The 12,877-nt window shown below is 40.3% G+C and overlaps 1 protein-coding gene across 4 annotated transcripts in view; it reads right to left on the bottom strand.

The window, feature by feature from the left end:
• Positions 1-8,538, bottom strand: part of ppfibp2a (PPFIA binding protein 2a) — a 30,563-nt gene extending 22,025 nt beyond the window's left edge. For 3 of the 4 annotated variants that reach the window (XM_057852639.1, XM_057852647.1, XM_057852657.1), the window contains exons 1-4: positions 8,036-8,538; positions 6,554-6,640; positions 3,459-3,572; positions 1,841-1,972 (exon numbers count right to left, since the gene is read on the bottom strand). In XM_057852639.1, the coding sequence (XP_057708622.1) occupies positions 1,841-1,972; positions 3,459-3,572; positions 6,554-6,640; positions 8,036-8,083 (381 nt within the window). In that variant the 5' untranslated portion in view covers positions 8,084-8,538. Of the gene's footprint in view, positions 1-1,840; positions 1,973-2,752; positions 2,921-3,458; positions 3,573-6,553; positions 6,641-8,035 lie in introns of those variants that run through there. The other variant, XM_057852665.1, reaches the window with a different exon arrangement.
• Between the last annotated feature and the right edge of the window lie 4,339 nt (positions 8,539-12,877).

The following is a 12,877-nucleotide window of genomic DNA, read 5'->3' as shown; positions in this document are numbered from 1 at the left end:
TGTTTACATCTGGCAGCCGCCACATTGACTGACGGACTAGCATCGTATTTCGACATATTTACATAAAATAAGTGCTAACTGCATTTTTTTTTGGCCTTTGACCAAGAATCGAGTCTGTTTTGCATCCATAGCTATAAAGAATTCAGGGATATAAGCGTTTATTCACAAGAATTTTCAATGAAAAAAGCTCTTTGTCTGTGATTTCACTCAGCTTTTACAGCCACGCCAACAATGCAGGCCCTCTATTAATCAGCCCCGCGCCCCGTGTCCCGTCAATATCATTATGAAGTCTCTGATCATGCTTCATCATTTAGTTAAATACATGAACTTTTTCTCTAATCCAATGGCTAATTTGGTGGTTTGTTCAGATCGACCTATTATAATTGTTTAATTTTGATTATTATTCTAACACTCATTACAAATGTGTAAACAAGTTATCAGACAATAAACCCAAGCGCTAGCTTGACTTCAACCTTGAAAATGTTTCTTTATTTACAGTATATGTATTAATTATGTATTTATTTTTTACAAATATGTTATTAAGATTGCTTAAATGACCAGCGAATCAGCTTTAGAAGTACCACTATGGATAGTTTACATTTTTAAATGCAACAGGGATGAACGATTACTACATGTTTCAAAGGAAATTGGTGCCAGTGTTCCGTCAGAGTGGTTGTAAACAGCACCCAAGTTATCCTGGGATTGTGGACAAAGGAAGTCTCACATGGGGTCCAGTGTAGAGGATACGACAGATGATCTGAAGCCCCTCCATGGCTAAATTTAAACCCTGAGCTTACTGGTTGGAAGGGGCGGGGATTTCAACTTGCCGTGTGTGTTTGTGTATTAAAAAGCACGAGAGCCCTGCTAAGCGTTCAAAGAAGTTTTGTTTTTCTTCTTCTTTTTGATTCCAAACAGATGTCACAAGGTAACGTGCAGACAATAAAAGTGCTCTGAAAAGGAAAGCAGCCGTCTGCCATCATGATCAACTCTGAGAATTTTTCTTTACTCCCTTGTCAAAGACATTTTTGTTCACATGCATTTGAACAAATTAAGCCCCCCTCACACTGCCCAAGAGCTTTCTAGCTCCTTCCAAATGACTTGGTGAATCTTTGCCAACCTGTAGGAACAAAATCTTCTAGCCAGTGAAGACTGAGCGTTTCTCCGTCAATCAAGCCAGGGCTACTATGCCTGAACTCTTTTCACCCGAGGACACAAAGGCTCTTTGACTGGCTATGTTTTGACAGCAACATTACAACATTCTGTCTGGCTCTAACTGTACTTCTTCTCAGTTTCATAACAGCCACCAAAATGGCCGGGTCAATGGTAATCTGACAACTGTCTTGAACAAATGTAGAGTTCATTTAGAAATGAGAACAAAAATTAAACCTCTTGGATACTTTTATTCCTTCTACTAATCGGCAACACATGTTTTTATGACTGTTCCTCTCCATCTGTCCACAGAGTGTTTATGGACTTCCATAAAATCAGCAGCTGAGTTCAAGACCACAATATGGGACAGGTTTCCGTGTGTTGCCTTTTCATTTTTGGCAGACTTTTGCTCAAATTTCCAAAGGTTCTCCAAACAGAAAAGCCCCAGGAGATTAAAGCTAAACTCGCTCTTCCTTGAAAATACGGCTCAATGAAAATAGAGTATAGAGTTCTTTGTACGTGAGGCTGTCTCACTTTCACTTGCAAAAATGTCCAGTCAAAAGGTTTCCAAAACCCAATGACCTCTTTTAGATTGGAAATTAAGAAAATCGTCAAACTCACATTAATGGAGCTTTCATCATGAATGGATACTGTCTTTACATATGGTCTATGGGTCATGAAAAAGCCCTACCTCTGCTTTGTGTTGCCTCTCTCCTCCATTGCTCTGTTTCTCCTCCATGTCAGTGAGCTTCAGCTTCAGGTAGGACACCTCCCCCTTAAGACTCAGCTTCTGTTTTTCCAGTGTTGTCCTATGTAGGAGCTCCTGCCATACAGCAAAAAACACTTCAAATACAAATACTAAATGCACATAGTGGTATACTTAACAAAGGCGACATTAGGTATGAGGTTGCAAAGCAAGCTACAAGGTCTGTAATAACAGTCTGCTTGGACAAGCCCACTGCTTTCAGGGGGCTAAATATACACAACGCATGACCACTATTTATAATGCCTATTTCACAGCTCACTCTAAGTGCACAGCAGGATTGGTGGGGAGCAGAGGGGAGGGAAAAATGGGGCTCAAACATGCAACATTCTGACAAACAACTGAAATACAACTTAAACATTTTTTTAGACTGTCAGTTTGAAATTCTGCCAATCAAAGCTAAAGCTGTGAGTGACTATAGGTAATTTTCCACCTGGAGACTTTCACAAGACCATACGGGCAGATAGGGAAAATTTTGTTCTTTCCCAGCAGGTGCTAAATCATTCAAAGATCAGAAATGAGCATCTGAAGCAGTATGGTGTGAAGGAACATTTTTGAAACAATGATTTTGGAAAATATCTGGCCTTACTTTTCTGGGGCATGCGGAAAATATTAGAGCTTTGACACTAAGAAAAGATTTGCGGCTCAAGTCCAAAGCCTCATAATGACCACGTCTCAGGCAAACCGGTCCTGGCTTCTCTCTCATATGCTGCACCCATACAGCTTTAACAATGAGACTTCTACTGGGCAATTGCATAATCATGGTACAATACAATCACAGGTTGAACAGTGAAGTTCAAGAGCAACATTCAAAAAAGACACATTTATGTGTTGCATTACCTTGTATTGTAATGTCTGCCTACAGCAGAGCAAAGGTTGCTTCCCGCATGGCAGTGAATAGTTCCCAGGCTCATGAAGCTTTAAATGTCATATATCCTTCCCCATGGTGTGCTTAATGGAGTTTAGTAAGTTTGACAGTACAAGTCAACTGCAAATAACTGCAAGTGGAAGTTTTTTTCTGTTCAATAAGTACAACCTCTAACCAGTATCCCGCCCATATTGCGACCTTTTTTCAGCTTTTCTTTCCTTCTTACGCCATTAGTCAGTCTTGCCTTTCCTTTTTTTCCCTTCTACTCCTTTGTATATGAGCGAGAAAGCATGAACAGACAAAGTTGCGGTTAAAGGTTAGGGGGTGTGGCTATTTCAGCTCTAATCACCTGCCCAGACAGACCAGTCGAGCCCATCATAAACCAGGCAATGTTTCTGAGACACTGTGCTGGAATGAGTCTGGGCATCCTAAATATTTTGGTTTCCAAGGTAATGTGTGGCTCAAAAGGATGGAATTTTTAAAAGGAATGTCTTCCCAGGGAGCAAAATATATTAGCAGAGACTGAATCTGCAGCAGGAATCTGTTTTGAATGACTGATGGGCGATCCTCTGAAGCAAATTCATTCGGACAAAACGTAATCATAAAATTTCTGATCAATGTTTCTTTTATTACTTTAAACCAGCATTTCAAAGCAGAGAAAGATATGCAGAATTTCACCTGCTGCAGCATCTCTTCCGTTGCGTTTAGTTTTAGCCGATGCTCCACCACCGAACTTTGTAGGTCACTGATTTTTACCTCTTGCGCTTCCACCTGGTCTGTCAGCACGCCCACCTGTTCATGTATGGAAAAACAAATGTTTTGAATCCTGCAAAGGGAGAACGTAATAGAACATCTTAAAGTGCCTGTGACACGAAACAGCATGTTTATTTCATAATATATGTGGTATTTTATGCTCCTGAATGAAATGGACCACTTGGATGTGTGAAGAAGCGATCGATATATTTATTAAAAATTTTTCATCCCACGCTACAAAAATGACAGACTTCCGGCTTCGGTCTTGCATTGAGGAAGAGGGCGCTGTGACGTGTACGGGAGAAGGAGTCCTCTTCACTATACAGCCGTACTGTTGTATGAGAAGGACTAAGGATTCAGCTGATTTTGCGGATTAATTTGTTTATTTTTCGCATCACGCCAGCCAAATGGCTGCAGAAAAATGTTGCTGTACGAGGGAGAGGCGTGTTCGCCTTTTTGGGGTTTCAAAAGGTTCCCATTCACCCCATTCCCATATTGGCCAAAACTAGCCACTACTACTGTGGGACCATGGGACTTACGAGGAAGTGAGTAAACTTCGTGTTTTGTATTATGTGAAATAATGGGATCATTTTAATATGTAGGTGGCTTGCACTTTGTGGCTGACATGCTCCTTGTCCCCTCGGCCTACGACCGGCGGCTTGTCGCACATCCCTCCGCCGGGAGAGCACTATACTCGGCTTATTGCCCTCTTCATGTGCCCGGTATTCTGTCAAATTTTCCAACCGAACAGAAATTGCAACTTTGTGTTAAAAATAGCCGCGAATACAGCAATTACAAAAGTAAACACTACAAACTTTATTTAAATAAAGGACTACTTACGTTTGATCACGGATGGGCATGTAAAAAGCTCTCCTCATACACATATTGTCATGTTAGCTGCATAACAACTGCAGCCGCCCGCCTATGAGTCTCGCTGTTTACGACTTTGCCGTGTAGTAAAGCATAATTTTGCCATATTCGTGTTAACCATTTGGCAGCTACACGCTCTTCTGACGTCGGACGGTTTGTCCGGCATTGTCCAGCTGCTTCCCCGCAAACGAGCCCTCTGCCCTCAGCAGAGATACGACGTGCTCTAACTTGTTAGCCTCCGGGCGGGTTGGCGATCGGCGAAGACAATCGACAACGCAGTCATCATGTGAAATGATTCAGGCTAGTTATGTGTGATTTTCTGCTTCGAAGACTTTGAAACATCACTCGGTTCGGGTTAGTATGTCGTCTAGCTGTCACGCCTCTTATTCTATTTACATTTTCCGAAGCCGGGGAAGGGAAACGGCATAAGCCCGACTTAGGTGGCATAAAATATCGTTCGGGAGGTGCGACAGTAAAGGTGAAATCGACAGTTTTGACTATTATGGAGTAATTTTGCCATGCCGTCCCGAATAAATGCATTTTTATTATTTCATATTCCATTTAGCACAAGACTGTTATTTGTCATGACCATGCCATTTATTTAGCTATTGGGAAAAATACTTGGATAAAAAGAATATCCTGTAAAAATATTGGAGTAGAGAGACTGAAACAATGACATTTTGCAGCTCTCTTCGTCGCGTTTTTCTCGTTCCGAATAATTCCCCCTCAGTGGGCTGCATACTAAATCAGATGAAACCGTTACTCTGCTGACGTCATCCACCTGTTGGGGACGCTAGAGCCCTATAATGGTAGGCGTGGCTAACCGGCAGATTAAAAGACTAATATATTCTCGTCATCTTCACTTTGCTAAATTGTTGTATATAGTCGAATTGTCTCAAAATATGATTATAATTCACATAATAATGCTATTTAAGACTTTTTTTCTCCTGTCGTACGCACTTTAAAGCTCCTGTGAATTTGAGCTAAACATCATTTTAACAATTTGACACACTAAAGAAAAGAGTGTTGTTGAAGGTCCTGTCGATTCTGCGCTAAAAATGCTAAATTTATGTAAAAAAGGCTTCCAAATAGGGAAACTATTGTGTGGCAGGTCTCAGGAGATGTAGGCATGCCAGCTGACTGTACTTTAACCACATCCAAAAATGCCAGTCAAGTACCTCCACTTGTTACGACATCGAAAATGAAAAGTGTAACCTTTATTCTAGGTTGTTTCTTATGCCTACACAACTCATCTTCCATGCCAGCGAGGCTTCATTACCATGTGCTGAGATGAGCATCTCTCTTGGCTCACTCTTAACCTGCACCTTCCCTACCTTCACGGGGCTTCAAGAGCACTTACTCAGGAGATAAAGAACAGATTGTCTGATGTGACCTTTTCCACTGTGCGATACGTTTGTCTCTTCATGTATTTGTTGTAAATATTTATAGCTTCACCGCAAAAACTCTCACATTATTACCATTCATAAATTTCACATTGCTGCATATCAGCTACTATATCTATATACAATGTTCATTAGTGCTGGAATGTCAACCTCTATATTTTATTGAATGACACAAAGTATCTCTGTGTCTCAGTGTAAGCTGGCAAGAGTTCAGCAGTCAGAGCATTATTGGAATAGTTTATAAAAGTTTAATGTAAAACTGAAAACAACTTCCTGCAAAGGTTTGTCTTCTTTAATGTTGACCCAGTGTTGTGTATATACAGAAAACTGTTGTTTTCAGAGACGCAAGCTAGAACTTATGCAGTAACATTCAATTTGGGATAGTTTCCCGGCAGACTGTTGTACGATTGTATCTGACAACTACGTAAACAAAAGAATTCAGCAACTTTTCTCACACATACACTTGTACAGTCCATTTTTGTGTACTAGTTTTAACCTGTCTGAGGTATGTACTTATTCAGCAGTCCCAGAAACACCATCTCACAATCTTTGCACAACAGGCTTGTGTAGTAATAGCACTAAGCCTATAATAGAGCTTTGTTACTGCTGTTGGATTATGCAACATTTATATCACAACAGTGTGATCTACCTCTACCCTTTGACATGTTTTGAGTCAACTCGTTCAAGAGTAGTTTAACTCTTACTAAATATTGTCTTTCTTTTTAAGTAAAGAAGATTTTGTCTTACCTGCAGAATGAGAGATTCTTTGTCTCCTTCCAAACGTGATAAACGCTCCTGGTATGACTCACTGTTGTCTGTTGACTGATGGCTTACCTTGGAAATATACAGGGCAACTATTAAACTTAGTTGCGCCAGTACTGATTGCTGACACAGACCAGCTCCTTAAGCTCCAAAAGGTCAAATCTGGCATTCTTCAAGGCTGCAGAGACTCTCAGTTAAAATGTATTTGAAGCACTCCTCAACATCTCCGCCTCTAAGAGGTTTACTGCTCCTAATCCTGTATTCAAATTGTACAATACATTTTATTCCATCTGATTAGTGGGGACTTGGATAAAGCCTCAGGGCTTGCTGTATATTTAGGGATATTTTTGAGCTATCAATGGGCAAGGGATCTATGATTGCAGTCCAATGAGCTACATTTACTGGGAAATTTTCACAAAACCACACTTGTGGAAACATTATGTAGTTCAGCCTCTAGCCTGCGCCAAGAATCCCAAGTGGTTTGCAATAGTTTTGTTTTGAACCCAAAAAGGTCTTTAGCAAACTCTTTTCCAACAACAACACGCATAATTTTAATAGATATTATGTGCAAAGCTTTTGGTGGCTGCAATTTTCATTCCCAAATGCAAATATTTTATTTGCTAGTTACATTATAATTATTATATTCCTTACTTTTGAAGTCTGACGCACACACATTTTTTTACTGACACAGTTACAGTCTAAAGTTTAGTTTCAAAATGAGAAGCCGGACAAATGACCAGCAGGACAAATGACCAAATGGTTCAGTAAATTTGAACTCTTCCTTGTGCTTGTTGGTTACTTGCCAGATAAATTCTCAGCTCTTACAAAACTGCAGTGGTTTGTTTACATTCAAGGTTCAACGTGGAGCAAACACAAGGACGCCAGGCACAATGTGTTTGCGAGAATTTCAGGGTTTATCCAGGAATAATACATTGGACCTCTTAAGCTCTTCTTGTATATTCAAATACAAATGTCAATTTTAAAAAATATATTTTGGTGATCACATGCTGCTAAGTGCTAAATCTTTGCACTTCTTTTTCTATAAATTGCACATTTTTGGTGTCTCAGAATGGTTTGCATTTAACTGAGGGCTCAGTATATAATGAGCCAACATAGAAAAATTTTATTATGTGAAGTGTATTCTTAGTGGGCAGTTTCCATTGTGACTGCAATTGTTTGTTTAAAAGGTTATCTTTGTGTCTTACAATCTTTGCATGATTATAACCTAATGGATGCAGCTGAAGGACTGATGGCTCCATAATGGCATCATGATGGGGCTGTGTTGACTTTAAAACATCTACAGCATGTGAGTGGCTGGAAATGATTGACACTCACATGCACATACATTTTTCTTTAAATGTTTGTGGTGGTGGGTGTGAGTGTGTGTGACATCATTGTAACAAAGGAGAAACAAAAAGACAGCAAAAGTTATACAAGTGTAAGACATGCATGTCGATAGGGTCTTACCTTTCGAAGCCATGCAAAGTGTTTGTGGAAGTCAATATCAAACTCCATTCTGCAGGCCCATTGTAGTAGCCCTGGCTCTGAATGCTGGATTGTACTGAGAGAATTTAGTTTGAGTGCTGCCAGGAAGGATAACAGAGTCCAGCGTCGTCAGTCAGTCCCAGCGATAAATCCTAACACTCGTGGATGCGTGTGCTCCTCTTGCAGACCGTCCACAGTGTTCACAGCACGGAGAGGCCCTTGGTGGTTTTTCAGTCTGGACAGAGTTTTCGAGCTGAGCTGAATAACTCAAATGATGCCAATTGGCTGGACTCCGTTTTCCTGTTCCTACCTCTTTTCTACCTCCTCAGAGTTATTTTCTCTTTCTCAAAACGACTCAAACTGCCTCTTTTGCACAATAACGCCACTTTTACTGTTGTCATCTTCCCCCGTCCTTCCTGTTGTTCTTCACTCTCTACCACTCTGGCCGAAGTACCTCTTGGTCTTAAACTAAAGGGGCACAGGGGGAGTTCTCTGCAGCACATGCTCGTCAGATGTGGTGGCGAGCATCGGGTTTGTAAAGATAGAGGAGGAGGAAGTAGGAAGCTTTGGGAGTGTAGAGTTCATAGCAGTTCAAAGCAGAAAATACGGCTACAACTGTGAAGTGAGGCCAATTGTGGAGGATCAGCAACTGGTGCAGGAAATTAAGGCAAGAAAATGCAGGTATAAAGATGAAGGGAAGTGAGGGAAAATGGAGGGGTAGGGGGTTGCATTGCTTGTAGTTGAACAGGAACTCTGGTTCTCATTAAGGCCATCATTCGTCTAACTCCCTCAGGACATGCTAGTCCAGATGTTGATCATCAGAACTAAATATGAGACATAAAGCTTACAATTGTAGTAGTCTGTGGTGTTCATGATTTCATTGGATAGATATTTGCTTCTGTACTAAATGATATACAGTATCTGTCACGTGTGTGTAAACACTCCCCTTTGCCTAGTCATGCTCGTATGGTCTGTGCTTCCTCAGTAAAACATGTTCTTCATCCCTCCTGTCAACCTTCTACAATGCCACCTATATATCAGTTGACGCAAGAGCTTTATAAGTGGATTTTATTAGCGGTAAAAGGGTTGAAGTGTCTAATGACACCAGTACATTATTGTGCCTTTCTTTTGTCTATCTTAATTAACTAAATGTTGGGATAAATTAGGGCGCCTCCTCTGTCCCTTTCGAAGATGAGGGATATTAGAATTTTATTTAGGCCAGCAGCAACCGCTGTCAGTAATGTAAAAAGACCTCAATGTTGGGGAGGTGGAGAACACACCACTAATTTTGCGACTGAAAGTCCGACCTGCATCAGAGTTGGCATTATATTAAACTGTATGAATTTGCTAACCTGCACTCGAGTAGTAGTAACTTCAGTATGTTTTCTACTATTAACGTTAATTGTGAGAAATGTAGTGAACCGAGGTTTAACTCCTTCTCCCAAATTTTCATTTTTATTTGATTTATGTGGTCTTAAATCAGCCCAAAGGAGCTTTCATTTTTTGTTGAGTTTGGTTGTGTTTGTGGACAAAAGCAGTAGTGTTTTACCTGAAAGAGGGTTCCATTTTTATTTTTTTTTTTTGTATTCCCTAACTAAGACATTTTTTCAGTTGTATTAAATTTCTTTATTTAGACAGACAATGCTGAGTGGTCTTAAGACAATTGTTTATTTTTTGCATTCCTGGATAGTTAGATTATTGTGTATGTTAATATAATTTAAATTTTGCTGGGCTGCGGGAGGAGGGATGGGCTGCGCTGCCCCCCCCCGGGCTGGCTGGGTGGGGGCCGTAGCCCTGTGTCGGCGCCCGCATGGCGTCTCCTCTCGTCTGCGTGGCTGCTGCGCGCCTGGCGGGGCCCGCGTACAGCTGGATGTTATTGGGTGCGCTCGGGCGGGGGGGTCCCGATGCCGAGATTGGTGATGGGGCGGCGTAGGGTCGGTTGCCAATGGGCTTACACTCACAAGGCATTCACACGATTACTGGGTTCTAGATCACAGAGATGATTTGTGTACATTCTACCCCTTTCTATCACTTAGCTTATAGACTCCCCCACCTTCTTCCCCCTCTTTCCCTGGTCAACAGGCCCCCCACATGGTGTCAACCAGAAATACATTTAGCTGACGATAGCGCCAACATATGACCAGTTAGTGTAGTTAGGCGTTCAATGTATTTCTTGTTGTTTGTGTTTCTTCTTTCTTCTCATGTTTCTTTTCTTCTGTTCCCCATAACCCCTTCCTGTTCGCTGTTTTGTCATAATAAATGAGGTATGTTGAATGATCACAAAGGGAGTATGTCAGACTCTCAATGTGAAACATTAAAACTGTTCAGACTACCCAGGCACTTAGACTTCCATTCTCCGTGTCAAACAGCTGAACTGGACAGGTTAAAAAAAAAAAAAAAAAAAAAAAGAACAGTAAAGCTACTAAGCTACTACTTTTGTGAAAAGTTATTATTTATTGTTTTTTTATGTATAGACATTGCACTTAAGACACTCTGAGAGTGGTCAGTTTACAGCAGATGTCACTGCCAAGTTGTTTATATTCTTTTCACAAGCAGTTGTGATTTGTTAAAGATAGACCTAATTGTGAAAGGTCATTATTTGTTATTGTTTTTCATATTACTATTTGGGAAATAGATGGACATTGCACTTAAGACTCTCAGTGAGAGTGGTCAGTTTAGAGCAGATGCCACTGCCAAGTTGTTTGTGTTTTTTTTTTTTCTGCACAAGCAGTTGTGTGTATTTCATTTTAGGTTTTGTCTGGCAGACAGGTATGTAGACATTGCAAAGTGTTACTTTAAGTCACTCATTGAGAGTGATTAATGTTACTGTAACGTTTACACGTACAGCATCTTTAAGCTATCTTTGTTTTGTTTTACTCTTATATTAATAAACCAAAGCCTTTTGTAACATACTTAATTTCCATATTATTTTTTTTGTTTGCTTACTTAGTAGATAAAATACGATACATCATTTTTGCTTCCCACTGAATCGCATTTGATTGAACTAATTTATCAAAAAGCATCACAAACAGGTGTATCGCACTTTATCGAAGTGCATCACATCGTATCGGGAACAGGTTGTATTGTATCATATCAAATTGGGACGGAGGATGAATCATATCGCATCGTATCGAAAACATGGATTAATCGTAAGTATCGTATCGGGCAGGGATTCAGTGTATCGCAAATGATATCGTATCGCTGGCAGGGCATCGAGATGCATATCTAATCGCCACCGTAATGGAGATGCACACCCCAATACATATGCATCACTGTGCTAGTGAGTGGAAATTATCGGATGGAAAATAGAAATCTTGGATGAAATCTGTTTCTCCAGTGATGACATTGATAATCGCAAACTAAATTACTACCAAACCTAAAGTGGTCACAATCGTGGCATAATAGCTAACAGTGAAGAAACACGTGCACCCAGACCGGATTTGGAACTGTAGCTGTAGGGGGGTGGGGTCACCGTAAGCCATGGGGAAATGTGGTGGCCAGCTTAGTGCTGTCCTACGGTCTGTAATCATGTAATACCCTTCCATATCAGTAGGTATCAACAGGTAGCTAATTACTTTGTGTAGTGATCCCTAAGAGCTAAGAGTTAGCGGCTAGCTAGCTAAACTATAACGGTGAGAGCGATTGAAAAGGTTTTTTTTTCTTTTTTTAAATGAAAGATGCTAAATCAGAACTGGAGACTGGACAAAATTCATTGAATTGTGGTCAAAAGGGAGCAAAGATTGTTTCTACTGGAAGAGTCTCTGGCGTGAGGCAATAAGCATTGGTGATGCAGTGATATCTACTCCAATACAAAAAGTCACACTGAGTGAGTAAAAATATATGATTATAAATTGTGTTTTTCTTTGTGTTGTTTCTATCAATATACAACTATACAGTGGTACCTCGACATACTGTATGATCGCATCAAGATACGATCCTTTCGACTTCCAACGTAAAATTTGAGTCGTCAATTCTCTCGACATATGACCAAATGCTCGAAGTACGACGATTTGACAGCGTTGTAATTTCATTGTTTTCCGGCAAGACAGACGGATGCACGGCAGATTTTAAATCAACATGGGTCCCAAGAAGGTTACTGCAGGAGGCGAATAAAGGTAAAAGGTGACGCTTAGCATTAAGATTAAGATGGAAATGGTAGAAAACTATGAACGTGGTGTGCGCGCTAGTGACCTGGCTCGACAATACGGCCGGAATATGTCTCCAATCTCAACGGTCCTCCTCCAACCTCCGTTCTCTAGTCTTTATAAGTTAAGGTGACAATTATTATTATTGTAAGATCGACAAGCAAAGTCGCTGGCTTCATAAAGTTTTTAATAATCTATTTCAGTTGTACAACACAACACGGCTACGCCATCAACAACACGAAAAGAAGAAGTAAAAACTGTTCCACACTTCTCTCACTCTGTCACACGGTGTGTTCAGGAACAGCTTGCAAAACTCAACTGCCACATTAGAACCCAATTTGTTACATGATATTACAACTTGTATTTATAATTTGTTTGTTTTGCAATTAAAATTGCTATTTGTAATTGTACCAGCAGCAGTTATTAAGGATTTATCGTAGGTTTTGGGGCTGTGGAACAAATTTATTAAATTATAATGTATTCTTATGGGAAAATCCCACTCGATATACGACCAATTCAACTTCCAAGCCAGGTCCTGGAGGGAATTTGTATGTAGAGGTACCACTGTATTGTTGATATAGGCTACAGAAATTCATTTTTACTTTTTAGCTGGTGGTATGGCTTGGGATTTTTTTTTAATGAAAAAGTTGTGGCGTGGCTCAAAAAAGGTTGAAAAACA

This window comes from Corythoichthys intestinalis, chromosome 1, assembly GCF_030265065.1.
Source record: "Corythoichthys intestinalis isolate RoL2023-P3 chromosome 1, ASM3026506v1, whole genome shotgun sequence".
Classification (NCBI taxonomy): domain Eukaryota; kingdom Metazoa; phylum Chordata; class Actinopteri; order Syngnathiformes; family Syngnathidae; genus Corythoichthys; species Corythoichthys intestinalis.
Note: the sequence above shows the minus strand (reverse complement) of the source record. Positions and strands in the feature narration are given on the sequence as shown.